Raw genomic sequence first — 26,007 nt, 5'->3', positions numbered from 1 at the left:
GACAACTTAGTATTGCATTACTCTAAATATGGCAGTGTGTGCATTTGTGTGTGTGTGTGTGTGTGTGTGTGTGTGTGTGTGTGTGTGTGTGTGTGTGTGTGTGTGTGTGTGTGTGTGTGTGTGGGAGCAGAGTGAGGTGGGTGGTCTCCACTCACTATCAGTATACAACACAAAGCCTCATTGGTATTTTGAGAAGGAAATTAATATTGCCATCAGCAGTGGCTCTTGCGTGTGTACCTCCCTGCATGAATGTGTTTTGCGTACTTCCGAAAAACAGAGTCGAGAATTTCCACTTGAAATTAGGACATTTTCAGGCTGAACTTTGAGCGATGCCATGACGCTGCATGACGACACATAGCAGCCATGTCGGCTCTCTCCTCGCTGTCAACTCTGCAGGCAGCTTTTCCATTCAAGCAGGAGTAAAAGGAAAAGCCTGGGCCTGTTGCCATATTGGCCCTAGTTTAACTTAAACATTTTCTCAACATCCTTCTCTTTACTCTTTTTACCTGGCTCGAGGACAAACCATCAGTGGAAATGTTGCAGCTGACTTACCAGAAATGAGACAATTCCCAGTATGGGGCCACGACCAAGAACAGAGTTCTTATTTATTAAATGAACATCCCGTAATTACAAATGATGTCTAGACGAAGATCTTAAGTAACAGGTCTGTAATATCTCACTAGATTGAAAGATTGAAAGTTGTTCGTTTTGCCATTTTTCCTGTAGTTATCATGCAGTGAGAGTATAGAGACATGTCCCAGCTCCACTCTAACATCTTTATGATGAATATGAAGCTACAGCTAGCTTAGCTTAGCTCAAAGCGCCTGCGAACTGTCCGAAGTTTGTTCATGTTTTCTTTCAGACTAAATCCAAAATACACATTCAGGTGTTTATTTTTGTACTTTGTCACCAAAAGTGAGCATTAGAAAATGCATCATTGGCATTTTTAAACCTGGGGAAGTTTCACGGTGGTATCGATTAGTTGTATTATTTTTACCCTTTTTACCCTGGGGGGTCTCGTACCATTTGTACAATCCCGAGAGCTGACAAAAACTGAAGTAAGAAAGTAGTAGTGTTAATTCGTGAGCTTCTGAGGTCTTGGTCGGCAGATTTTGTATTCTATTTTCTTTTTAACCCTTTGACAGAGCTAGAATAACACTTCCCACTGTTTTAATCTTCGTCTAGACGTTGATGCTGAACATACACACATTTTAAATGTATCTAGTTGCAAGCACGCAATTCGATATATAAGGAGAGTAAAGTTTGCAATGATGCATGATTAATGATTAAATATTTACTCAGGTTTTTGTCCTCCTGCTTTTCCATTAATTACAGTATTAAATTACATAAGAACCGTCCCCAGAGATGATTAGGAAATCTAAAAGCGTCACTAAATATTACTGAATACCAAAAACAAAAGCGAGACAAATATTTCAGACATGCTATAAATTTTAATAGACATATTGATATTTCTGTAGAGAAACAAAGTTATCCCTAGTTTTATTTACAATACAGGAATAAAAAAATTGTCACATACAGTACAATGGTAAAAACAACATAGAAGAACTTAAATAATTATTTTATTTGTGTAACTACTTAAATAATGAAAATGGTTATTCTATTCACACCATGCCGTCTCAGCAGCTACAATGCAACTTTCACATTAAGTGCTAAAAAAAATTATAATTTTCCATTTTACAGCATGAATTCCATTTTGACCAGGTAGAGTTGATTTATTTCAGCAAACACAAGCAAAGCGGGAGATGAAAAACAATTACATATTTTACCGACACTGAACTTCAATAAACCATGATACTTGGAAACTGGTTTTTCAAAAACAAAGTTGGGGAGGGAGCAAAACTGCAACCGCTTGCCTTCGAAACTGCTAAACACAACGACTGATGGTTCTGTCAAGACTCCTTTTATGTAATAAAAATGGCAAAAGATCAAATGTGGAGTTCTTAATAAGATATTTGAAGAGAATATTGGCATGCGTGTATGCGTGCTGCATCTGTATGAACTTCTGAGTGGCATCTGAAAAGACACGACACATTAACGCGGCTCCAGGAAATCCCAGTCTGTGTTTTCTGACTACATGTAGGAGTCAGATGCTCATTAGAGTGTAACCTTCAATAGACATTAGACAGATCCTTCGGTTAATCTTAAATCTGCTCTCTCCAGATAAGATCTGCGTCTGACTCTGAACTGCTTCCACAGTGACTTGGTGGCCCGACGAGACGTTTGATCATCTCACAACAGAGACACGTTTCTGACAGGAGTAATGAAACCACATGTCAGGGATAAGAATTAGATGGACTCAGCCAACTGCTCCGAATTACTCTCTGCAGGCGCAGACATGCATTACTTTTATAGTGTGTGTGTGTGGGGGGGGGGAAGAAAGTAGAAAAAAAAACTTGTACACATCTTTCTTAACAGAGGAAAAAGCTGCGTATGTATAAGTACAAGAACATGAAATGACATGAACTGACAAGCTTAGTGTAAAACTGCTTTCTATAAACACCATTCTCTCCCATATATTATTACGCTTAAAAAAATAAACCCTCCTCTATGATAACAATAGTAATGCTATAGTTTTTTTGTGTTTTTTTTTTGCAATGCTAAGTAGTACTTAGGTAAGCTCTATTGGAAATATACATCACCGCGCTATCTCTTCCCTTTGTAGTTTTGAGTTCGGGTTCAGTTTCAGTGTGTGACGCAATGAAAGGAGTTTTGTTAAACCATACCTGTGACAGTGTGGCGTGTATGTGTGAATGTTACACTACTCTCATTGCGCTTTTAATAAAGGTTTTTTTTTTTTAATTCATTTTGAATAATAAAGTGAATGAAACAAAAAATGAATACAGTGCATGGGAGCCAACAACTCTGTTCAGATTGTATGAAACTGGCTTTGACAAAAACGTTCTCACTCAGTCGCTCCTCTTTCTGTGTCGGTGACAGTCCTCTGTCGTAGATCCGTTCTGTACACTGATAACAAGTGAGTGTTGCAAAACAAAGTATACACACTGTATACTGTTATAGCTTTTTATGACAATGTGCCCACAAACTAAATACAACATCATAAGTGAGACGATATGGTTCGTCTCTCTTGTATTAGTGCCTTTAGAATATTACAGCACTGCGGGCTCTATGTGACCCACGACTTTCATTGACTTCAGAGGTGCAGAGTGTTCCTTCAAAGTCTGTTTATGTAGAAATTTATTTTGCTGGGATATAAATGGACCATGAGCACAAACTGGATCTTGAGCCACGCCGCTCCTTTACAATTTTGAATCCTTAAAAGTACCCCCTGAACGATCGACTGTCTCCGCCGAAAATGCCTCAAACTCCATTTATTGTTGGGTCTTAGGTAAGGATACAGATAGCCCCTGAAAAGATCCAAAGTCTTGGGTTAAAATGGTCTGTTCCTGTGGAGTTCCTGTTCCTTTGTGGAGTCAGCCGGGGTGCGAGCGTTATCTGAACGAGAGAGGAAATGTCTTAGTGGAACTTCCATAACTTGGCCATGCTTATCAATCATCTCCTCTGCCGTCTGCAGGTCTCTCCGAAGTGTGAACACGGCTTGGATGCCAGGCCTGGTGCTCAAGAGCAAGTAGCTTATAGGCGAAAGAGGAAGAGTTTGGTTTGGTGATGAGGATGAGGATGAGAAGCAGTCTAACAGGGATCCTGTGTGTATTTATATGTGTGTACATGCCTGTGTGGGTGTGAGGGAGATTAAGTGGCCGTATTAAGGACACCTCGTTAGAGTCTGCTGGTGGTAGGTAGGTAGATTTGTGTCAACTTGAGGATGACAGCGGGGAGCAGCCCCCCTCTGCGCGCCCCTATACGATATAGCTGGTCAGGTCTAGGAGGTACGAGGTCATGTCAATGATGTGGTCCAGTATGCCGTCTTTCTCCTGGTCGTTGGGCATGCCCCGCTCACTCTTCTCACACTGGGGCCCAGAGTAGCCGGTCTTACACAGGCACTTGTTGGGCTCCATACACACTCCTCCGTTGCGGCAGGCTGGTTCACACTTGGCTACAGAGAGAGAGACGAAAACAGAGTGGTCAAAAGTAAAGTAAGGAAATGTAAGAAGAAACAGAAGCTGGTGTTGTGTTTTATTCAGAATTGAAGTCACAAAAGATTGAATAGGTCTTTTGGCAGCCTAACCGTGCATGTTGTGCTTTAATAAACCTGGAGAGAAACACTCTAAATTGAAACTATCATTCTCGTTTTTAATGGTGCCTTTTGTGTTCAGTTCAATAAACGAATGTTGGAATTCATTTCCTTTCCTTTCTTTAATTTAACAAGCAATGTGTTGTATTTCAGCCGTGTACTGAAAAGCAGCAGAAAGGCAGGACACTTTAAAATCTGTTTATTTATCGCAAGAAATCTCATTATCGCGATATTCAACAACGTTTATCGCACATTTTGCTCACATCGTGCAGCCCTAAACAACACATGGATATTGCTCCTCTGAACGCAGCAGATGCAAATCTACTTAAAAGGCACTCACCAACTCGGCAGAAGGGTCCCTCCCAGCCGGGGCTGCAGCAGCACTTGCCGGTAGGAGTGCAGTGTCCGTTCTTACAGTGTCTGGAACAAGCTGTCATCAGCAGCTCTGGAGGCTCCACCTGACGCTGGCACTCCTTCGGGGCATGAGGCCTGCAGCAGTTGTTAGAAGGAGGGAAAGTCAATATGTGGGGGGGGGGGGAGACAAGCATCACATGGGCAACGAATTACGGAAGGTAGGGCAAAGTCATTCATTTTATATTATCGCTTAATGTCTTTTAATAAAGTCACACAACTGTCACACGATAGCAATCTCCTTATTGGAGCTCTTTTTCAATCGGTATAATATATCGGTTTTAAGAAGTCGCACGACCGCTCCATTAACACAACTTTAAATTTCGGCGGTCAAATTAAATTAGATTAAACTTCATTGTCATTGCACAGAGTTCATGTACTGAGCAAATGAATATGGAATATGGATATAATAACAGAATCCTAAAAACTCACAACTCACATAATTGGGACCCAGAATACAGTTTCTCGTATAAAAAAAGAAGCTTTTCCCCTAAAGTTGCAGGGTTAATCTTGCCCTCTGTATTTATATCAGGTTAAATGTTGAGCTTACATCCAATAATAATGGCAGAATCACACAATTTGGATCTTGAGTCATGCCCCTCCGTACAATTTAGAATTGGAGCAATGAACGTTCGCCGCTGAAATGCCTCAAACTCTATTTTTGCATTAAAATAATAATAACTGTGCTGAAAATAATTACAGATGTAAACAGGGTTGTATTGATTAAACAAAGGCAAAGTCATCTGTAAAGGTGTGTGGTTATACTGTAACTCCACGTTTGGACGATTAAATGTCGTGAGACAGACTTCTGGCCAGTTACACTTCAGCTAATCAGCTCTGTATGTGTTGTGTGCTCAGCTGCGGTGCCAGGTGGACACATTGGCTGGGTTCTTATGTCCAAAACAGAAATGACTTTTCCAGTGTCAACAGTTTGTTTGATTGGACGAGTAATGGTCTCATTCTTCTTACGACCGCTCTTAAGACACAGTACGGTAAAAGAGGTTCAAAGAGCCCTTCGGTGAGAAATCACACCAACACACATCCGTTCTTATTTTCCAGATCGCCACAGTTTCCACAAACTTTTGTGAAAAATCAATTCCTAACTTCATTTTTAAAAATAGCCTGCGAACAGACAAACAAAGAGCGAGCACCCAACACTCATCCAACTCTTATTGGCTGATCAATACTATACTATGATTCTTGGCAGCACTGTATGCAACATGTTCTATTTAAACATCTAAACCTTCAGGTTGATGTACCGTGATAGCTGCAGTCATTTGTTTACTGTAAAGCTATTTTTGGATGTTACAACAAATCTGCCAACATGTGCTGCGTCTGTGATCTCACATGATAGGCAGCTTTTATCGATATGTAACTAGGTAGGATAGCACTTTTGAAGTGATGCACATTAAGACGAATATTTGTAACTTCTGTAGCTGGTTAAAATGTTACGCTTTCCAATTATTTGTCATTGATGTATCGGCGGCTTCTCTGTGTGTCGTCAATTCGTCTCAAGTCAATTGTGAATCTGGATCAAACTGTACTGCAGGAACAATGCGGAAGATAAATGTGGCGCCTTTACTTGTTTTCCTTACAACAAAACAACACAGAGGGTTGACACAGGGCTCCTGCAGATATAAACATTATTTGGAATAAGCAGACACACACAAACATCTCCACACCATATGCGTCAAGTCTGAACACCAAAGACACACATTGTGATCATTCCGTATTAAGACAAACATCCAGACACGCACATCAGCAAATGGGCTGAAACTGAATTATTTCATATCACGCTCTACAAGTCTGGAAATAATACAGCGTGTGTGTAGCCAAGTTCACACATCTGTCTATGTGTACATTTGTAAAAGAGAGAGAGAGAGAGAGGGAGAACTATAGATGTACGGGGGTAAAAAGCTAATGAGGAATCACAACACAATTTGCTGGACACTGATGTGCACACACTCCCACACACACACACACACACACGCTTGGTTACTGGACACCTGTACACTGATGCTGATATGAGAGCTGAAGAGCATCATCAGCAAGGTCAGTGTGTGTGTGTGTGTGTGTGTGTGTGTGTGTGTGTGTGTGTGTGTGTGTGTAGTTCAGGACTTACATCCAGGGTGTTAATTTTGCATATTTAATCTGAAATCAGGAATGTTTTAAATGTACCTAATTACATGTAGTTAACCCAACTGTGCATTCACTCTTAGATGCTTTCAGTAGTCCGCTATGGGCAAATGTGTGTACATATTATATTTGTTTTACATACTGTACAGGGTTGTTGGATGAACGACTGTAACTACGATGTTGTGTGGTGATAATTGTATTTATTTGACTGTGCATGTGTTTACTTCCTAGTTTGAAAAATGTGTTGCAAATGTTCCAACAGACACACTGTCTGATGGCAGTGTGCAGTGACAATACTGTGACTGTGTGTGAGTGTGTGTGTGTGCGTTAAAGTTGCTTTAAATTTGGAGGATGGAGGGCATGGGGGGGTTGATTCCCATGCTCCCATCAGCACCCAACTCCAGACTCCATCCATGCTGGCTTTTGTTGTTGCAGGCTGCATGCAGTTAAAAAAGAGCGAAGGAGGGAAGCAAACAGAAAGAGAGGGAGAGAGAGAAAGAGTGAGAGTCCCTGGAGGATTGGGGGGTCTGTAGCGAACACTGTTAATAGCAGGCAGGGGTCAGCAGCGCTACTAAACAGTCTGTACGACTGCCAGGGTGGCTGTGAAAACAGCACCTGCTGGTAGCGCCACTTGACAAAGGCAGCTGGGTCAACAGCCACTGTGGGAATTTATCAACTTTGGGAGGGGTGGTGTATGTGTGAGAGCGAGGGAGTGGGAGAAGGGCGACAGTGCTCACACATGAGGTAGTTACATGGACAGAGAAAGAGAGATGATGATGACGACGAAAACCAGAAATAAAACGTGGATCATGGCATAATGAAATTTAAAATAGAATGTAAAGGGAGAAGGCATACTAGTTTGGGAATGACTGCACGCCCGCAGAGATAAGTCAGAGAACGAGGAAGATTAAAGCAGGTTAAAATTGTCGTTCTATGCTAAAAACTGCCCTCCCTTCTGTCCTTACATCAGGGGAAGCTGAACATTAACATATCTTAACACTGACATCCATTCAGGTCTGCGCCATCAGAGCAGTGTGGATGCTCTGCCTCAAATTTGTTCCTGATCTGTTTGATTATTATGTTTGTCAGTGTGTGTGTGTGTGTGTGTGTTTAGCTTGTTGGCTCGCAGGGCCCGTTTGATTGACACGAGGTATATGTGAGAAAAGGGCTGTGGAGTGGTGTACATTGTGCGCCCTAACAATGGCTTAATCAAACGGCCCAGTGTGGTCTCTTTTGCTGTTTTGTCATCCGACTCCATTGTTTGGGGGCTTCTTTTGTAGCTTCATTCCTTGTTTTAATTGTGCAAGAAATTTACTGTGTATTGTAGGAGCCAGGGCTATTCAGTCCGACTGGCAAGCAGCTTTGTCAAGGGGAGGACCACAGCAGAGATGTAGGAAGATTTAGGAGGGATAGGAAAATAAAGAAAAGGCTTTTTTTTTTTCTGCAGCGTGCTGGGAGCTAGCGTACCACACGCTCACACAGGCTCACAGATGTGCATGTTCGCGTGTACGCACCACCCACACAGTTTATATCTGTACGCACAAAAAAGCACAGAGACGTACACATACAGATAAATATATCCACAAACGAGCACCCCGCTGTCTCCTTCCCCTGTACATCCAGTGATTTGTGACTTCCATGGCTAATGCAGTTCATAAAGGAGGTCCCAGGACCCTATTCGGAGTTCACTGTGTCTTTTTAAGGTCTCTGCTCACTGTAATTCAAACAGTCCAGCCTGCAGCTGACAAAACCTAAACGTGTGAAAAGTCTTTCATATTACGGCTTTTTCTTCTTCTTTGTGAAGAGGGGCTGTTACAAATAGAGAGGCAAATTGCATTTTACAGCAGAAATCAGCAGGAGGCCTGGCTCTATATGTTACAATTAAGCTACTGCTGAGGACCAACTGTAAGAGCAAGGCTGATCCTGGCCAACTGCAATGGATGGATTGCAGCATGTGCCTTTTGAATTATGATTTGATAAACATGTAACCTTTGCTTTATGACTCCCATGACAAATTGTATATACACAGAGGGGCTGAAACAACTCCCTGTTTTGTGCTGTTTCATAATATATTTGTTTGTTAGCATGTTCCTTTTTCTCAAAAAGAAACATGTCTTTATAGCATTATTTGTTCCTGGCATAAATATAATGCTCTGACTGTATAAATAATGATGTTATCAAATGCAGACCCACTGGAACTGAAAAGAAGCCAAACTTGCCCATGAATACTTGCCTGCAGTGTATGTGCAGAGTAAAGTTCCTTCAGTTTGGGGGCAACTGCTTTGCCCAAATACTGTATGAATAAGGCTAATATGGGATCAAGAAGACATAAAACCTTCAATATTATATTTTGCCTCCACCAGACATGACATATTTTACATTTTTTACTCTTTTTAAATCCTATGTTTATGTGTCTTGTGTTTATTTTATGTCCTTTTCATGTCTTATGTAAAGTACTTTGAATTATGTTATTGTTGAAAGATGCTACACAAATAAACTTGTCCTGATAAAATGTATATGCATGGATGCCCATTTTTAACCTTTGGGAACGAGGAAGTAAATCTAAACTCAAAGGTCCACTTACTACTGGTTCAGAGCTTTCAACTGCTTCTCTCAGTCACAATATAGAGATTGGAAATATTTCCATCCAACTGCTATATGAAAAACAAGCCCCGTCTTGCCCTCTCTCACTCACTCACATACACCCTCACACCAAACACATTCAGCATGTTTCAAAATGCATGGTGGCCTATTTATTATTGGAGGGGTACTCCAACTGACAAACAAATACCTAGAAATGAAGTCATCTGGCCAGGACATGTTTACACAAACACTGCTGAGGGATTTTATGGCTGATGTTTCCCCTGTAAGCCTTTGCCGCCCTCCCTAACAGTTCCTCTTTCCCCCTCTATGTTCCCAAACACACAGTTGATCAAAACACAGCGCTAGATGCTGTACCGGACCACAGAAACCACCATACTCTAAAACAAACCTCTTTATGAGATGGCTTTAGGGTCCAGATGTCCTCGCAGTATGGAAAATAAAAAAGGGGAGGACCACCAGACTTGATAACGCGCTGAGGTCAGACACGTTAGCTAGCCCCCCCCCCCTCCCCCTGTACCCCCTCTCCATCCTCCCTGTAACAAGATCATAATAACGAAGCCAGAGTGTATTAGGAGTCAAGACTCCAACACCACAGGGTCTGCACAGACTAAACAAGTCCACTTGATGGTGGAAAGAATTGTTCTTAGGGAGAAATGCGCCCAGCGGCCATGCCAGAAAACATAAATATGCAGTGAGCCACCAGGGCCCCTTTGAAACATCTGTGGTGTAATTAATTGTGCTAATGCCTGGGTGGCACTGTCGTCACCCAGGAACAATCAGCTGCGGATATGTTCCTATTGTGATCCTGAGGCATGCAGATTCTCTCTCTCTCTGTTTCTGCTTTTCTTACTTTATCTGCCTCTACTAATCAAATTGAACCAAGCCTAAAGAAATATTATTCATTTGGGACTTTTCTTGTGCATTCAGTACGCTGAGAGTTGGACCACGACCTGAGCAGATGGGCCTAACCCTGCAGGATCTCACTCTCTCAACTTCCAGCAAAAGTGCTGATAAGAAGATAGGCAGGAACATGGGAGTGGGTGGGGGGTGGATTCAGCTTGAAACTTAACATGCAATTGGTTTGAATTACAAAGTCTGCTTATGCTTGCAGTGATTTCCTTACTGCCAGGGTAATATATCAGACATAAATATACTTCCCTACTGTATCATGTGGGATGAATTGATGCCCTGTCTGCATATTTTCTCGTCTTGAGTGACAAAATGTTTCTCACATGTACTTGGCTTTGCACAAACAGTGATGCATATGGTAAGGATTATGACAGAGTGACACGCACACACATTTGAATTATGAAGTTGCACTCACACTCACACGTTCCCCACACATCAGCGTTAGACTGCACGGAAATAGACTGGATTGCACCGCTAAAAGTTAAAGTTGGTGTGTGTGTGTGTGTGTGTGTGTGTATGCTGGATTGTTGCTAAACTTTGTCCACCTAATGACAAATTAAATGTGCTCTATGCATGAACATGTGTGTGTGTGTGTGTGCGTGTGTGTGTGTGTGTAAATGTGCTGGAAAACATATATAGAGATCTTTGTGCTTGACAACAGGTGCCTTTGTGCTTTCCTTACTCTTAGCAGAATAAACCCTGCTGTCAAATGCTCTGAAAATAACCAGCAGGCAATAGTTTCTAAGGTGAACACACAGACAGCTAAGTCAGTGTTGCTGTTAGCAATACTTTACACTAACATTTTGAAATGCTATGCTTACACTTACTGCTCAGCATTGGTTTTTGGCCCAGGCAGGTGGTCAGAAAAGGACAGAAAGGTTCTGGTCACAGTGACACGTTATGTGTGTGTGGAGGGGACATGTATTAGTAGTGAGGGCTTAAGGAGGAAAATAAGCAAGAAAAGACGTCACTGCAGTGAAATTAAACTTATAGATCCATGGTTTCATGAGAGGCAGTAGCATGTCTTGTATGACTCGATCGTATTAGTCTCACCATAAAACAAAACCAGCATGGAATTAAGGATGGTGGGCTAGTTTGCATTAGATCGCATAAGGGATCACTTAGACCCAACTGTATACCACCGTAGTTTACAAACATATGATGGCTGAGAGAAGCAAAACGCCTCTTTCCAAATGTGAAACAACCCAACCCCCCCAGAAGAAAGAATATATACTTCATGATTGTACCTTTTGGGATCTACCAGCTTGTAGAGTTTCGCACTGTGTGTCTGCGCCATGCCTTTACTGCTTGCCAGTATGTAGACTTCACCTGCAAAAGAGGAACAATGAAACACAGGGAAATTGACCATCAGCACTATTTGCATCACATATTATAGATGTTTAGCATATGTCCCAGTGTTTAACCTTTCTGACATTCATGCAATACCTGTGCCAAAATGAAGACAAGAGGAGGTAATGAGACAAGAGGGGGGGGGGGGGGAAGGAGAGACATGAAGACAAAAGGAGAGGATGAGGAGAATGAGTGTAGCTACAGCTTCTGCATTGCTGCACTTGCCAAAAGGATTCTAAGAAAGAGTTTAATGGGACAATTTGATACTCATGACTGGGAACCAGGCAGATCATTTAATGAGGAACAAGCCCACAAAAAAAAATCCATAAGGGGACAAATTGTGAACATGTGTCTCTGGGGGCCCACAATGAGACACAAGCCCACCCCCTGCATGATTCTTGCACCACTTGCAAATCATGATCAAATGCGCAATCTTTAAATACCTCGTCAAATAATAACTCCAGGACCTGGCAAGAACTGTGATCAAACATTTCTGATGGCTGTGTGAGCGATCCACATCATGTGTTAGCGTTAATCAGAAACACCAGAGCTGACAGTTAATAATTATGTGAGTGTCTGGTGGGGGTCCAGCTGGTAAAAATGTTCTGTATCAAATTAGTCCGCTCACCTCGGCTCACCCTATCTTATCTTAATGCTGCAGCCCCCCCAGGTAAACAGTAACACATCTCTCTAACCATGCAAAACATTGCCTTGTAGGTGGCCCATTACGCTGCTCATAAATGGGTCTTTGGCGTATCGTTGCTATCTTATGGAAATTACAATTAATCCAGAAGGAAGAATTTAATATCCTGTTGGGAATGTGCCACAGAGGTGGAGTAAGAGGGATATTAGTTCCCTGTGATTTTAAGATGGAACTCCTCCTAGGTGTTGCAATTTATTCCAGATTTTAAATCGTGTTTTTATGCATCACGCTGTGTTAGTGCAAAACATTACAAAAATCTTTTAAATAACCAACTGGAAAATTCCTAACCGTGGAGTTAACATCTGCACCATTAATAAATATACAACACAATGACTCCAAGTTATTATCTCCAATAGTTTTGACATCCATCATTTGCAGCCAACAAGCCTTCAAGGGTTCATGTTGTGAAACCACAAAGTGATTGCAGAGAATAAATTACCACATATCTGACACTCTTATGGATGACTAAACAAAGGAAGAGAGAAAAGAGAAAGAGAGCTAGCTTGAAAATCTGAAGAGGTGATAGAGGATCTGCACAACTGTGTAGGTTTCATATCATTGCCCTACTGACCTAGTTCATCCTCTCCGAAACCCAAGATGTGTCCCACAAGCATGGAGCCACAGGAGCCGGCCGAGCCCAGACACAGAGCTTTCTCCTGCCACTGTTCACCACTTGCTGATGCTGACAATGTAGACTTCTGGAGGATCCGCAGGTTCCTGACACAAACAAAACACACAGAACAAGGTGAGTTACGTTACTTTGTCAGTTTATCTCATGTGGACTGTTAGATCGTGCAGCTCAGTGTGTACTACACATGACATGAGAAAGTGTACCAGTGAGACAGATAAACTAGAGTTGAGATGAGGAAACAGGGACAACCTTTACGTCTTGTAACATGGTTCATTGTCCCATCTTCCTTTTGCAGCCCATGTCTCACATGGTGTTATTTAAGACCTCGGCTTTTTGTTTCAAAACAAACATCATGCCGGAGCCTTCACTTAGCCACAACAGTATGCCCTCAAATTGTAATGAGGCACAGAATTAACCGACCACACATTGTTTTAAACACAGTGCCAACTGCTGATAGTGTACTTCCCCCCCTGCTATTTACTTCCTTTGTTTACTCAAGCGTCAGTGTTTGACATCAGCAAAGTAGGATAAATTACAAACCAAAGAAAAGTGTGAACAGCACAGAGCAGGATGTCCAATCTCCATTTACACTGAATGGGCCGTGCCGCCGTGGTGACAGTAACATAAAACTTGTTTTCCCCCCACAGGGATGGAACTTTGTGTTTACTTTGGCAAGTGCGGGTGCAAGGGACGGATTTTCAGTGTGAGAAGAGTCGTGTTGATCTCAATAGGACTTAAGATGTTTGTCTGATAACTGAATAGGATAATAGAAAAGCAATGTCTTTCAAATATAGTTATCCGTCAACAAGTGTGCAGGGAGTCAATCTAAATGTCACAACATGTAGCAGGTCCATTATTCATCATCTTACCCATTTTTATCTCCAAACACGTAGCTGCCATAAAGTCTTCTAGACTGGCAGCCCCTGTAGATGAAGCCCCCCACAGGTGGTGCTCCTCCACTGGTATGCAGGTCATAGACAGAAGGCTCATTTTCTGGGGAGGGACAAGAAGGCAAAAGGTCTGATTTAGGCACTGCCGCCTGCGTGTTACAACCGGTAGACAAAGTTTCATGATTGAGGAAATATAGTCTATGTATTAATCACAATAGGCATCAATCTGCATTCTTCAGTGGTTACAATCTGATTTACTCCAGGAATGATTGTAATTTATGCGCATAATATTAAGTGTTGTTTTGTTGCCGTTGAAATAAAAAGATTAACTACTTGATTTTGTCAGCAGTCTATTGGACATAATGGTTGTGTGGTTCTCATTAGGGAAACTCAATTCAATAAGAAGAAACAGCAAAGAGTCTTGATTTAAATTGGACAGCAATATGTTGGACTTCTTCCTTGGCAGCTTTAATATGACTATCAAAACTGGAAGAGAATTTAATAATATTTTATTCATAAATGCAATGTTGAGGCAATATGGCATGTTTTCTGGATTACAGTTGTCTTGGCAAAGGGAAATATGAATGGACGTTTGTTGCCTTTAAAAATGTACGATCCAAGACTCGGTGTGCTCATTTCCCAACTGTAATCACTGTAGAGTTTGTGTAACTGGCTAAATCAAACATCTCGCCAAGTGAAAAGTGGTCTGTGGCAAAAAAAAAAACTGGCACGTTGAATTGGAGTGAGAGATCATGGTTGGGGGATTAAAAAAACAAAACAACACTCATTGTGGCAAAGATAACCATCCCGATGTAATTTGGAACAAACAGCAGTAATTTGTTTTTTTGTGAGGAGAATGCAGAGCATTGTGAAGGCGCTGCTGTTATTGATTATTTTCTCAAAGTGAGAAGAACTAGGCCCCTCTCAACAAAGCTAAACCATCATCGAGACACTTATTGTTGTTGACAGCTTTAAATCTTACTTGTGGACAAAAATGCACATTCCCTTGGCAAATCTACACTCCAAGGGGGGAATCTTTCTAGATCACATCATTTTTACATTGAACCTTCACTGTCTCTCCTCGACCTGGAGTGTTTTTCTGAACTTGTTGCCAAAACACCATGTTCTTACAAAAATGAAAGACATTCGTAAAAACCGATGTCCTTTTCAGCAGAAGAAATATGAAAGGTTAGCCAAGAGGTTAATATATTTTCATTTCTTTCTCAAGATGTAATGCCATGAAACAAAACACAGGCAAAGGTTGCACTCAGTTATTTTTATTACAATTGCAAAATAACAAACTATTTCCAAAAGGTAAAAAAGTGTAAATATCACGAAAATGTTTGGAAACATCTCACGGAAATTCTAACTCACCATAATCTTTCCCCTGAGTTATCTCCAGTATTCTTCCTACTGATGTGTTTTTGCCACTGGCGTCTGTACAGAGGATCAGGAGACTCCCATTGTCCGACTGAAGCCGATCCACTGCACACCTAGGGTTCACAATACCGGGGATGAATACAGGAGAAACACAAGCTTTGACACCAACCAATTACAGGTGGCAAGTTGGCATAAGAGCAGAAGAAGAAGAAGAAGAAGAAGAAGAAGAAGAAGAAGAAGAAGAAGAAGAAGAAGAAGACGAAGTAGAAGAAGAAGTAGAAGAAGTAGAAGTAGAAGAAGTAAGAAGAAGAAGAAGAAGAAGAAGAAGATGAAGAAGAAGAAGAAGCTGAAGAAGTAGAAGAAGAAGGAGTAGTAGAAGAAGAAGAAGAAGAAGAAGAAGAAGTAGAAGAAGAAGTAGAAGAAGAAGAAGTAGAAGAAGTAAAGAAGAAGTAGAAGAAGTAAAAGAAGAAGTAGAAGAAGAAGAAGTAGAAGAAGAAGAAGTAGAAGAAGAAAAAGAAGTAGAAGAAGAAGAAGAAGAAGAAGAAGAAGTAGAAGAAGAAAAGAAGTAGAAGAAGAAGAAGACGAAGAAGTAGAAGTAGAAGAAGAAAAAGAAGTAGAAGAAGTAGAAGAAGTAGAAGAAGTAGAAGTAGAAGAAGAAGAAGAAGAAGAAGAAGAAAAAGAAGTAGAAGAAGTAGAAGAAGAAGAAGAAGTAGAAGAAGAAATACTCTATTATTCCCTCAAGGGGAAAATCTATTTAATTTAAAAGAGCATATTAGAGTAATTGCTATGTAAACTACAATGTCTTTGACAGAACAAAACAACAATAAAAGTTTGAATCAGTTGTAGTAGCCCAATTCTTTTGCGAAGAACAGCTGTTTAGTTCTTGAGTGTGATGAAGTTTCTCATCAAATGTTTCACTCACCTGCCTGGGTCATGTAATCCATGAGCAAATATTTCAGGTGGCTGGTTGGTGCTGTTGAAGTACGGATTGTCCCGCGGTATGGAATAAGGTGATGTACAGCCGTCTGTGTCCACATCTACCCTCAGCACGGACCCTGTGAAATCACTGCATTCAAACACACAAACAAAATACACCTTCACGATGGTGGGAGCTAGGAAAGGATTCAATTTTGGGGCACACACACCAGCACTTGATCATTTATACTATAATTCTTAGGCCTCGGATCTCACCTGAGTCCATCCATCTCCTCCATATCATCCAGGGTGATCATGCCGTCTCCCAGGACGATGTGCAACAGACCATCAGGGCTGAACAAAAGTTGACCGCCTAGGTGCTTCCTGTGCAGCTCTGCCACTTCCATCAGCACCCGGACAGTCCAGGTGTCCACCTGGTTCGGGTTTTTCCTAAGGAAAAACATGACACTTCATTGTCACTGGGTTTTTGTAAAATGATGGTTGCTACTCTACAAAGAAACTAATATATCTCAGGGTTATGTACAACGCTGATATAGCTGCATGTTCTCATTCAGTCTCATATAAATATTTAGATGTATACACTGCATTAAGGTTGTGGTAAGTGGGGTGAAAACCACTGAAGAATTGTAATGTTTTAATATACTGCGTGAGACATGATTTTATAAATAAGTGCACACTCTGGTTGTCTGTAATTACTTGAATAATTGTGTTGGTTGATAAAAGGCATGGATAAGAAATGCTGACATGGCGTAGCAAACAAAATCCAACATTAAATGATTGTTAGAAGTTTGTCTAGAATAGTTTGTTGTCTGGAGACGTTTAGTCTAATGCATTGTCTCAGTAAGACCAAGACAGTGGGCGGAGATGTAACACAGGCTTCAAAATGTTGCACAAGTTCTAGTGCAAAGTGAAGATTTGGCTTCACAGTATCAGCAACAAATATTTCATGATGTGTTATTTTGGGTAGTCCTGATTTTTTTTTTTTTTAAAGTAGCTTGCCAAAGAAAAAAAATAAATTACTCTTAAACTTCCATCAAATACTTTTTTACTGTTATTTCTCTAATGGACCCTCAAATTATGGACTATATGCTGCAGTCACTAAGACTGCATGCCAAGACTATAATTAAGATTACATCATTAAGTTAAACACAGAACTGTGATTATGCAAATTAAAATGTAACACTTAAACACGTTCGTGAGAAAAGATAGTTTTCTTAATTACAGGTCATTGTGAAGGGAGTGTGAGGTATCGACACAGCAAAAAAAGGCAAACATCGCTATCATCACAGGAGTGTTGCAAATAAACGCCCATGTTACGCCGTGTGCTCTTAAAGCTTTCGTATTTACTGCGGTTACTATGGTCTCTGGCAAAAATGAGTCGAATCAGTGTTGCTGGATAGGAATAGCCAATATTATAATAAATTCCTTCAGGGTTTTATGATCAGGACTTTTTCACAACTTCCAATAAGTTTCAACTTCATCCTATTCTTATTTCTCTTACGGCATTCAAGAAGCTTGCGCAATCAACAGTAAAATGAGAGCATGCACTGAAAAGCAGATTGTGGGAATTTACACCAATCGTCATGCATCGCTACAAATTACGACTGACCACATTGTAAACTGTCCTGTATTTTATAGTGGTTAAGTGGGCCAGGATCTATTAATCCTCCATAATTAACAGGTCAGTTTAATGTTATGTGGACGATGACGCAGCTGAGGTTTAGGTTTCCTTTCAGGCAGTGAACGACAACCTTATTTAAGGTAGATTTGGCACACACTTCTCCCATTACCTCGAAACGGTGTATTCAACCACACGGAGAATGTGGTCGTGTGGTCCGATGGCCCAGCGCTCTTGGTTGGTGGTGTAGGAGACGTAGAGCTTGCCATTCTTCTTGTAATTGGGGTGGAATGCCAGGCTTAGCAGGCCCCTTTCATCTCCACCCTGCAGTCAGATGAGAAACACAAAAGATCCAGGAGTTAATTATGTCCCTCCTTGGCTTCTGCTCGGGCTGTGTGGGGTTGGAATCACCCCCCTCGGTCATCTTCATCATCACCAAGACCACTACATGCAACCTCTACACACCCATCGCCCCCACCTCCTTTAATTCTTCAACCTCTCTAATCCCCCTTTTTTTTATTTATCCATCACATTCCCTTTCACACCCCTGCTATTCTCCCATTCTCTCTTTTTCTACCCTCGCCTGTTTCACTTCACACCTTCACCAACCTCCTTGAATATACCATTACCAACCATTATAAAGCATTTGACTCTGGGTAGAGCTGCACCTCCTCTACAACCCCCCGCCTTTGCCCAGTCTTCTCTGCAGCCTGGTTATGTGCGCTTGTCCACAGGGTCGTGGGGCCCCTGTGACGCCCAGGCCCTCCCGGTGGCCTCCATTGTGCAGTGATTTGTGTGTGTAATCTTTGGGGGATATCCGTGAATGCTACGCTGAGTGGCTGAAAGAATTTATTAGCTCACTCACAGTTCATAGAGAGCACAAAAGTGCAGAGTGCTTCAGTCCGTGCTTTTTGCTCCCCGTCCCCTCGCTTTTTCCTGGTTTACACAAAATCCATGCAAAATTCAAGGCTTGGAGGGGGGGGGGGGGGGGAGGTGGGGCAGAGAGCTGCCAACTCCCACTGTCTTGGCAACATGTTTAAAAAACATCTAAATTGCTTGTGTAATATGTAAACCTTTGTCTCACCCCGGAGGCAGCTACATCAGTTGTCACTACCCTGGTGGTCCTCCCATCATAGTTAGCTGTAATAATCAGCTACAGCATTTCATTCCCTAGGCAAGACAAGCCAGGTCGGCCCTTTTTTTTATGTTGTACTCTCCCTCACTATTTCTTCTTGACAAAAGAATGAACAGAATGCTAGGCTTAGGTGTGAAGAATGTTTATAAAGTGGTCTCTGTGTGATTGTATCCCTCTAAAACAGCTTGATTCTTCTTTTTTTCCACTGAGAAAATTTCGAAAAAGCAAAAGTGATGCATCATGCAGAGCAGTAATCTCACTCATGGCAAACAAACAATTATCGTGTCCACAATTAACACAGCTGTCTCATCCTTAAATGATTCCCTCTCATAGTAAAAAATTATTAAAAATCAGGAAAGATATATATCTTGGTTTGGACATAAGTGGCAGGCTCTGGATAGCTGTAGTCTCTGTCACAGGACAAGTAACACACATCATAAATTGGTACACAAATCTTGTCGTGCCGTTTGGACTGTCTTAGACCCGAAACAGGCCACATGCGAATGCAAAAGAGATGACTCTTTGCAAAGGAATGTACTTCAAGTACCAATGAGCAACAACAGAGAGCCACATGATAGGGCACATGGGTTCTATCAATCTGAATATAAAGTGAAATCTTGTGAAAGTTGACAAATAAATCTCCACCCCAAAAGGCTGAGTTCCTCCGCAGCAAATTTATGAGTACTACTAAATGTCAGATCATTGAACTCAAATAAAAAAGGAGTTATGTGGGAGTTTGTGCAGCACACGGTACAGCTGGATATTAGTCCGAGCAGAGGAGACTGCACTTTGCAAAAGAATGTCAAAAGGTTTCATCTCGGGAAGAGAAATTCCCAACCTCACCTTGAAATGCTGGATCCATACGCTTGATTTGGGGATGCAGTGACCGATATCCGCTAAATAAACTCACCGCAAAGACCGCAATTCCAAAACGGCCTAGATCCGGAGCCAAAGGGTTGACTACCGTGATACACAGTGGTAAACGGGGCTGAAATATTAGCTCCCCTGCTAATGACTAGCTCCTTCAGCAGCAGACGAACAGCAGAGCTGGCATCGGAGCCATAATAAATAAACACTGCTTTAAAAAAGCCTTTCACTGCAGAGCCAATCCAAGAAGATACCTTGATTAAAAGAAGACAAAGTGCCAACATGTGGCTCCTGAGCATTGATCATACTAAAACTACTGCCAGAGCTGCAGTAGGTAAGATATTCTTGGCAGGGCTCAAAAACCAATATACTGTACAAACAACCTCATTTAGAGAAACTGCAGGTCTCGCATAATGTCAGCTGCAAAGTGAATTTTGGGCTTTTCAGCTTCTCCATTGTGGGTTTAAAAGCTATAGTTAGATTTAGGAGTTTTGCTCTGCCTTGTGTCATAGTTCATTTAATCAACTACTACAGTTCCATGTGTGCACATTTATACTATGCCGTGTTATTCTGATCTTTTCACCTACGGCACATATGAGGACGACGGACAATTTAGGGGTAAGCTGCTAGATTTTCTGTTTTATTGCACACACTTAACCCTTGTATTAGTAATAATTTATCTTCATAACAACAGATGTTCAAGTTGCTGATTATATTGCCTGCCATCTCCAAACTTAAAGCTATACACACGAGTCTGCTGTGTCAACTTAAAACACATTCCATACTCCATATTTCCCTTGAAAATCTTTGTGTTTTTTTTTTTACGACTGCCATCATTCTTCCACAGCCAGGCAGGGGGTTCTGATTGAATCTCTCATGAGGTATTATCTCTTCATTTTTCACAAACACCTGCCTCTGCATTCCTCTTTTCCCTCCAACTCTGTTCTCTGGGGGCTCCGGCTTTGGCACTGTCAAAGTGTTGGCGTCACTCCACAGAAAGCTGGGAAAGTGAGGTGCAGGGATGAGGAGCGGTTGCTATCTCACATCTCACGGTGCATTACATGGAATGCTTGTCCTGTCTGAGTGGCGGAGGCAGCGACACGCACAACGCTACGATTTGCAATTCTGCATGGGGCAGCTGTCTTTGAGTCCTAGTGACTCACATGTTGGCTCATGCATTGTTACCGTGAACCTTTTGATCCTTCCTCATTGGCTCGTGGGCATTGCTAAACAAAAAGACATTCCACATGAGTTGATGGAGCAAAACAATGTCTACGCCCTTCACTCAAAAACTACCTGAAGCATCTACGCTCACACCTCCCTCACACACACGGATAATACACACTCCTGCGTAGTATTCTCTGCTTTTCCTTTGTACAATGAGACTCAACTCTCCACTGCAACTCCTCCACCTGTTGATACATAAATCCTACGACAATTTCCCAGCAATCTCATGACACACCAATCCTCAAATGAACAAAGAATGAGATATAATCCATCATCCAGCAGCTGTCAGCGGAGAAGGGACAGAAAGACTTGACTTGACTTATTTGTGGTGAAATATTTTATTGCAGGCCCCGTCGCCCCTGTTACACAGGCTACTACATGTCAGTGGACTGTCAGCTTTGGGTTGCTGCTCGCAGACGTCTGTATTTATAAAACTCGCTGTCACTATCACACGTGCTACTCTCGAGTGTCTTTTCTTTTTCTTGTAAGCAGACACTGAAGTTTAGCATCAATGTCTACAAATACTACTAGACACCAAAGAATAACAGTAAGGGAAGAGTTACGTGTGTTTTAAGGAGTATTGTTTTTGGCGTTAACCGACTCGAATGCTAGGAAGATGGAGTCGTACACCAACTGAACCACACCTGTGCTTGTGGGGTGGTATAGAATGAACATGGTGCTATTGTGTTCTCAAATTCATGAGACTTTAAAAACAATTTGAGTAACTCAAACTACCTTAATGAACAGGCACAGACAAGAAAGTCTGATTTTGTTACAAACTTGCCTGAAGACTTTATTTGCATAGCAGTGTACTGTATATAGAATACTCTTTAGACCTAATGTTTTATCACTTTAACTTATATTCTATAATATATATTTTTTTGGATTGTATTTTTATATACACATAGACACTAACTACTAGAGTGCTCCCAAGCTGAAGCAACAAAATATATTTAGTTTTGTTTGATTTGGAGAGTATGTGACAGGAGGTTGCAGCCAGTAATGCAACTACTAAGCTTGATGCTTATTAAAAAAACTATTTTTTTAAGACACAAGTATCTGTATTGGACTTGGACAAAAAAAAAAATCCAGTACCAACTTTAGTAAGAACGGCCAAACTCGGCTACATGCACCCATTGTGAACCACATCCTGTAGCAGGGCTCCGTCCAATCAGGAGGACTGTCCACAATTCACCATCATGTTTGAGGTGTCTGAATGTGAGCTAGTTGTGGAGAGACCACTGCGATGATGACATGGATAGTGTGTGTGTGTGTGTGTGTGTGTGTGTGTGTGTGTGTGTGTGTGTGTGTGTGTGTGTGTGTGTGTGTGTGAATGTGTGTGTATGTGTGGTGGGTGGGTGAGTGGGGGGGCTTGAGTATAGAGATTGGATTTCAGGAGAAGAACACCCACAGCGCAGCTAGGAGCCCACACCACCACAGCACAGCATTGTTTCTGTGCAGTTCAGCTTAATTGGCACCGGGGGGATCCGTGGAAGGAGGGGGATAGAGGAGCGAAAGGAAACACAGAACATTACAATCAAAGCATGTGCATGGAGCTGATGATAAACCCGTTATCTGCCGTGTCTCCTGGGGGCCTGGGTTCCTCTCTCTGTATAAAGGCAGCTCCATCCTGTTGATGCTGCCAGTAAACACCTTAGCCCTCCCCTGGTTCTGTTCACCCCGTGTGGCTGGGAGCCCGTTCCGGCAGCCAACATCACAGAATAGGACTCCTGGGGCCTGCGGGGGATCGAGCCACGTCTAATTGTCATAATGATCACTTTATCCACAACCAGTTTGGATTGAATGATGATAAGAGAGCACAGCAGAGCAGTGAGAGCATCCCGCAGGGGGCAGTTGCATATTCAATCGCTGTGCTCCGTTTGACTCCTTGTAAGCAAAGGGTCTTGTCAGTGGAGGAGCAGGAGGTAGCGTGATAGATAAACTTCCTGTCTGGGAGTGTGCCCCACAAAAATCCCAGCTAACCCATCTCATGCGATCTCAAGAATTTCCGAACAATTCTCAAATTCTAAATCTGAGGATGCAGTAAGGATTCTGGATTAAAACACATCAAGACATTGCCCTGAAGATTACAGTGTTTTTGCAACTGAGATAACCATAGAGAATTCTTAGAGCTTCAGTATATGTTGTATTACAAACAATTTATGTCTAAGTCTTGCGGTATTTTAACAAAGAATATATTTAAAAAACAAGCACCACATCGAAGGCAGTTGATTAGTGTCTTTGTCGAAGGTCACAATTTGAACCGGTCATCATGTGGGGTATTGAGTTGACACAATGTAAAGTATTGGGTAGCCATGTGGGATATTAGAACCCTTATAAGAAACAATATGGGATAGATTAAGAAAGCCATTAACCCATCTTGTGAGAATTAGCAGAAAGTTAGCAGTGAGCACAATGTGTGCTGTATGTACAGTTAATTAGCAGATAATAGCGTAATGATTAGCCATGGTCACATTTGATGAATGACTGCTTGTTTTGGTGTAATTATATAATTGAATACTAATAGTGAGCAGGCACCACTTTCAAGGGATTTGTCTTGGCTGGAGATGTTCCTCACACGTTTACATAGGTGCAAAAAAAGTTGCGTTGTAAAAAATTGCATTAAAGCTCGAGTCCATTTCTTCTTTACTCGTAGCGAAACATATTTCATACACTATTATCCAAATCCCTTTCCTCTTTCCTGTTTACATCTGAGCTCAAATTACATCCATATTATCATATTACCTCTGGAATTCCTCCAACACTGTTAACACTATAAAGGCTCATTCCTACCTTCAGGCCGTTCTGCACCAGCTTGTGGATGTCCAGGAAGGGCTCCTTGATTAGCTCCAGGTCATGGTTGAGTATCCTGACAATTCCCTCCCTCTCCAGTACAAAGAGCCGCTGGGATCCATCCCCACAGTGCACCACGGCCACCGGCTGCCTCAGACCACTCAACACCTCCTGGGCACAGTAGCAGTTGTGTTTGTGTTTCCTGGGTAACAAAGAAGACAAAAGGGCAAAGACCGATAGTAGCGGTGAATAATCCAGTTATTAAGGTAGAAGGGGCCTGATAGAATTTGAAGAGGAAGGATGCATAAAATAATTAGCAATAAGACATAACAGTTTAACCTAAAAACATCTCAATCAAATACCTCACTTTACTGCAACTTCTTGAGATTTGTCTCAACTGACGAAACAAACATGCCTTGTTTTTTAAGTTTGATAAAGCTCAGTGAGGTTTCTCTGATCTGGTCTGAGCTGATGTGACTGGCTGCCATTGATAGCGCCCACAACCAACTACCACACCTGCTGGTAATGTATGTATATTGGTGGATTCTTGTCCTATCCTATGTTTGATGTGCTCGGGTGAGCTATATACAACCAGCCATGAAAATACTAAAAAAGTGCACCACCACCACCGCCGCCTCTGTGGATTGCACGAGGAGCACTTGAACTCTGTGTCTTAATTCCCCAAAACAAACCATGTTAGCTCATTACTGTGACTTAACTTTGGCACTTTCTCCCAAGCCTTTAACGTCCTGCTTATTTACCTAAGAAGACCTCTCCGAGGATAAGTCGCAGAAGCCACAAATGAGCCCCTGACTCTCTAACTTTTGGAAGTTATTTGACTGAATGTTGGTTGCTGCTATTCAGGTGCACATGCTGCTTGGCCCTCTTGCCTCAGGGAAAACAGAGATGAAAGGCATCCCCCCATGGACAAAAGGGCAAAGCCCTCTGTGATGTACAGACCTTTGCAGTGAGGGAGGCAACTAGAATGACGCAGGATAAGCATTTTCATTATGTGAGCAAAGCTGAGCAAATGCAGTCTGGACAAACTTTAGGATTAGAGAGGAGATGGCATAGCATTTCTGACTGAGAGTATGGACCATGTCAAAATAGACCAGTGAACCCAGAACATTTGACCGAGGCTACGCCTGTCTCTATGAAAACAGAAAAATCACGGCTGAATGTCGTGAATCTGAACTCAAAGGTACTAATGAAGCCTGAACGTTCACTTGGCTGAAACACATTTAAGAACAAGCCAAAGCTCGTTCAAAATAATAATATTTACATCTGCCATAGTGGAACTCAAGCCTCAAATGGAATAAAACATGGTGAAAGTCAGACTACAAACCTGCTGATATCTTCTATTTTCTCATCTCCCAAGTAGTTGGAATCTTGCCCTTGTGGTTGCTTTCGTTGAAAATCTGGAAAGCACAGACTGCCATCTCTCCTCCCATAGTATTGGCAGAACTCATCCACATCGGCTTGGAACAGTTCTATCAAACACAACAGATACAGACACAGAACGAGGGTATTACACTTACTGTAGATAGTGCCTGGTTACTGATACACTGGGCTCATGTAGATAGCTAAACAGAGAAAATCCAACAAATATTCTTATAACATTGTTTTTATGGTACTTGTGTAGCTGTGTGTTTCCACATATCTGTAGCTCTATAACTCTGAGCATGCATTAGTATGTGCAAGAGAAAACAAAAGGGGAAGATGGAGACAGAAAGGATGTGATGTGCTTGTGTTGTTGGGGAGGGTTGGAGATATGCATGACGAGCCAAACGAAATCCTGGCTAGACTGGACTGAAATGAACAAGTGAAAAGAAACTGAGCCAAACCCAATGGATCACATATTAAACAGAGCTCTGCTGTTAACTATGCCTCCTACAAAGAACAACTTTTTTCATTTTGATTTATGAAATTATGATTTAGGCACTGAGACTAGCTTTCTTCAGAGTGTCTTTTTCTTCCAGCAACATAGTAATGCTTTGCTTGTTTATCTTACTTTCATTATACATTCTTAACAAGATGCCACATTTAAATGCAGAGCAACAATCCAGTGTATCATCTTTCTGTTTCTATACCTCTCTCTCTCTCTCCATCTGAAGGCAGCAGGCTCACAGTGATTTCCATCTGCATTCTCTAATCTAAGTGACAAAGCCCTGACCTTTCGAGGAGTAAAGCCCTATTCCCCTCATCCAGCTGGTGTAGAGGCTCTGCTCTCACAGCCTTAACACACC

General features: G+C 41.7%; 1 protein-coding gene across 1 annotated transcript in view; it reads right to left on the bottom strand.

The window, feature by feature from the left end:
• Positions 1-1,431: 1,431 nt before the first annotated feature.
• Positions 1,432-26,007, bottom strand: part of hhip (hedgehog interacting protein) — a 33,216-nt gene continuing 8,640 nt past the window's right edge. The window contains exons 3-13 of the mRNA XM_029443123.1: positions 25,107-25,251; positions 23,762-23,963; positions 17,912-18,063; positions 16,377-16,550; positions 16,108-16,251; positions 15,180-15,298; positions 13,785-13,908; positions 12,856-13,001; positions 11,479-11,560; positions 4,512-4,660; positions 1,432-4,033 (exon numbers count right to left, since the gene is read on the bottom strand). Coding sequence (XP_029298983.1) covers positions 3,837-4,033; positions 4,512-4,660; positions 11,479-11,560; positions 12,856-13,001; positions 13,785-13,908; positions 15,180-15,298; positions 16,108-16,251; positions 16,377-16,550; positions 17,912-18,063; positions 23,762-23,963; positions 25,107-25,251 — 1,634 coding nt within the window. The 3' untranslated portion in view covers positions 1,432-3,836. The remainder of the gene's footprint in view (positions 4,034-4,511; positions 4,661-11,478; positions 11,561-12,855; positions 13,002-13,784; positions 13,909-15,179; positions 15,299-16,107; positions 16,252-16,376; positions 16,551-17,911; positions 18,064-23,761; positions 23,964-25,106; positions 25,252-26,007) is intronic.

The sequence above is a fragment of the Cottoperca gobio genome, chromosome 1, assembly GCF_900634415.1.
Source record: "Cottoperca gobio chromosome 1, fCotGob3.1, whole genome shotgun sequence".
NCBI classification, from domain to species: domain Eukaryota; kingdom Metazoa; phylum Chordata; class Actinopteri; order Perciformes; family Bovichtidae; genus Cottoperca; species Cottoperca gobio.
Note: the sequence above shows the minus strand (reverse complement) of the source record. Positions and strands in the feature narration are given on the sequence as shown.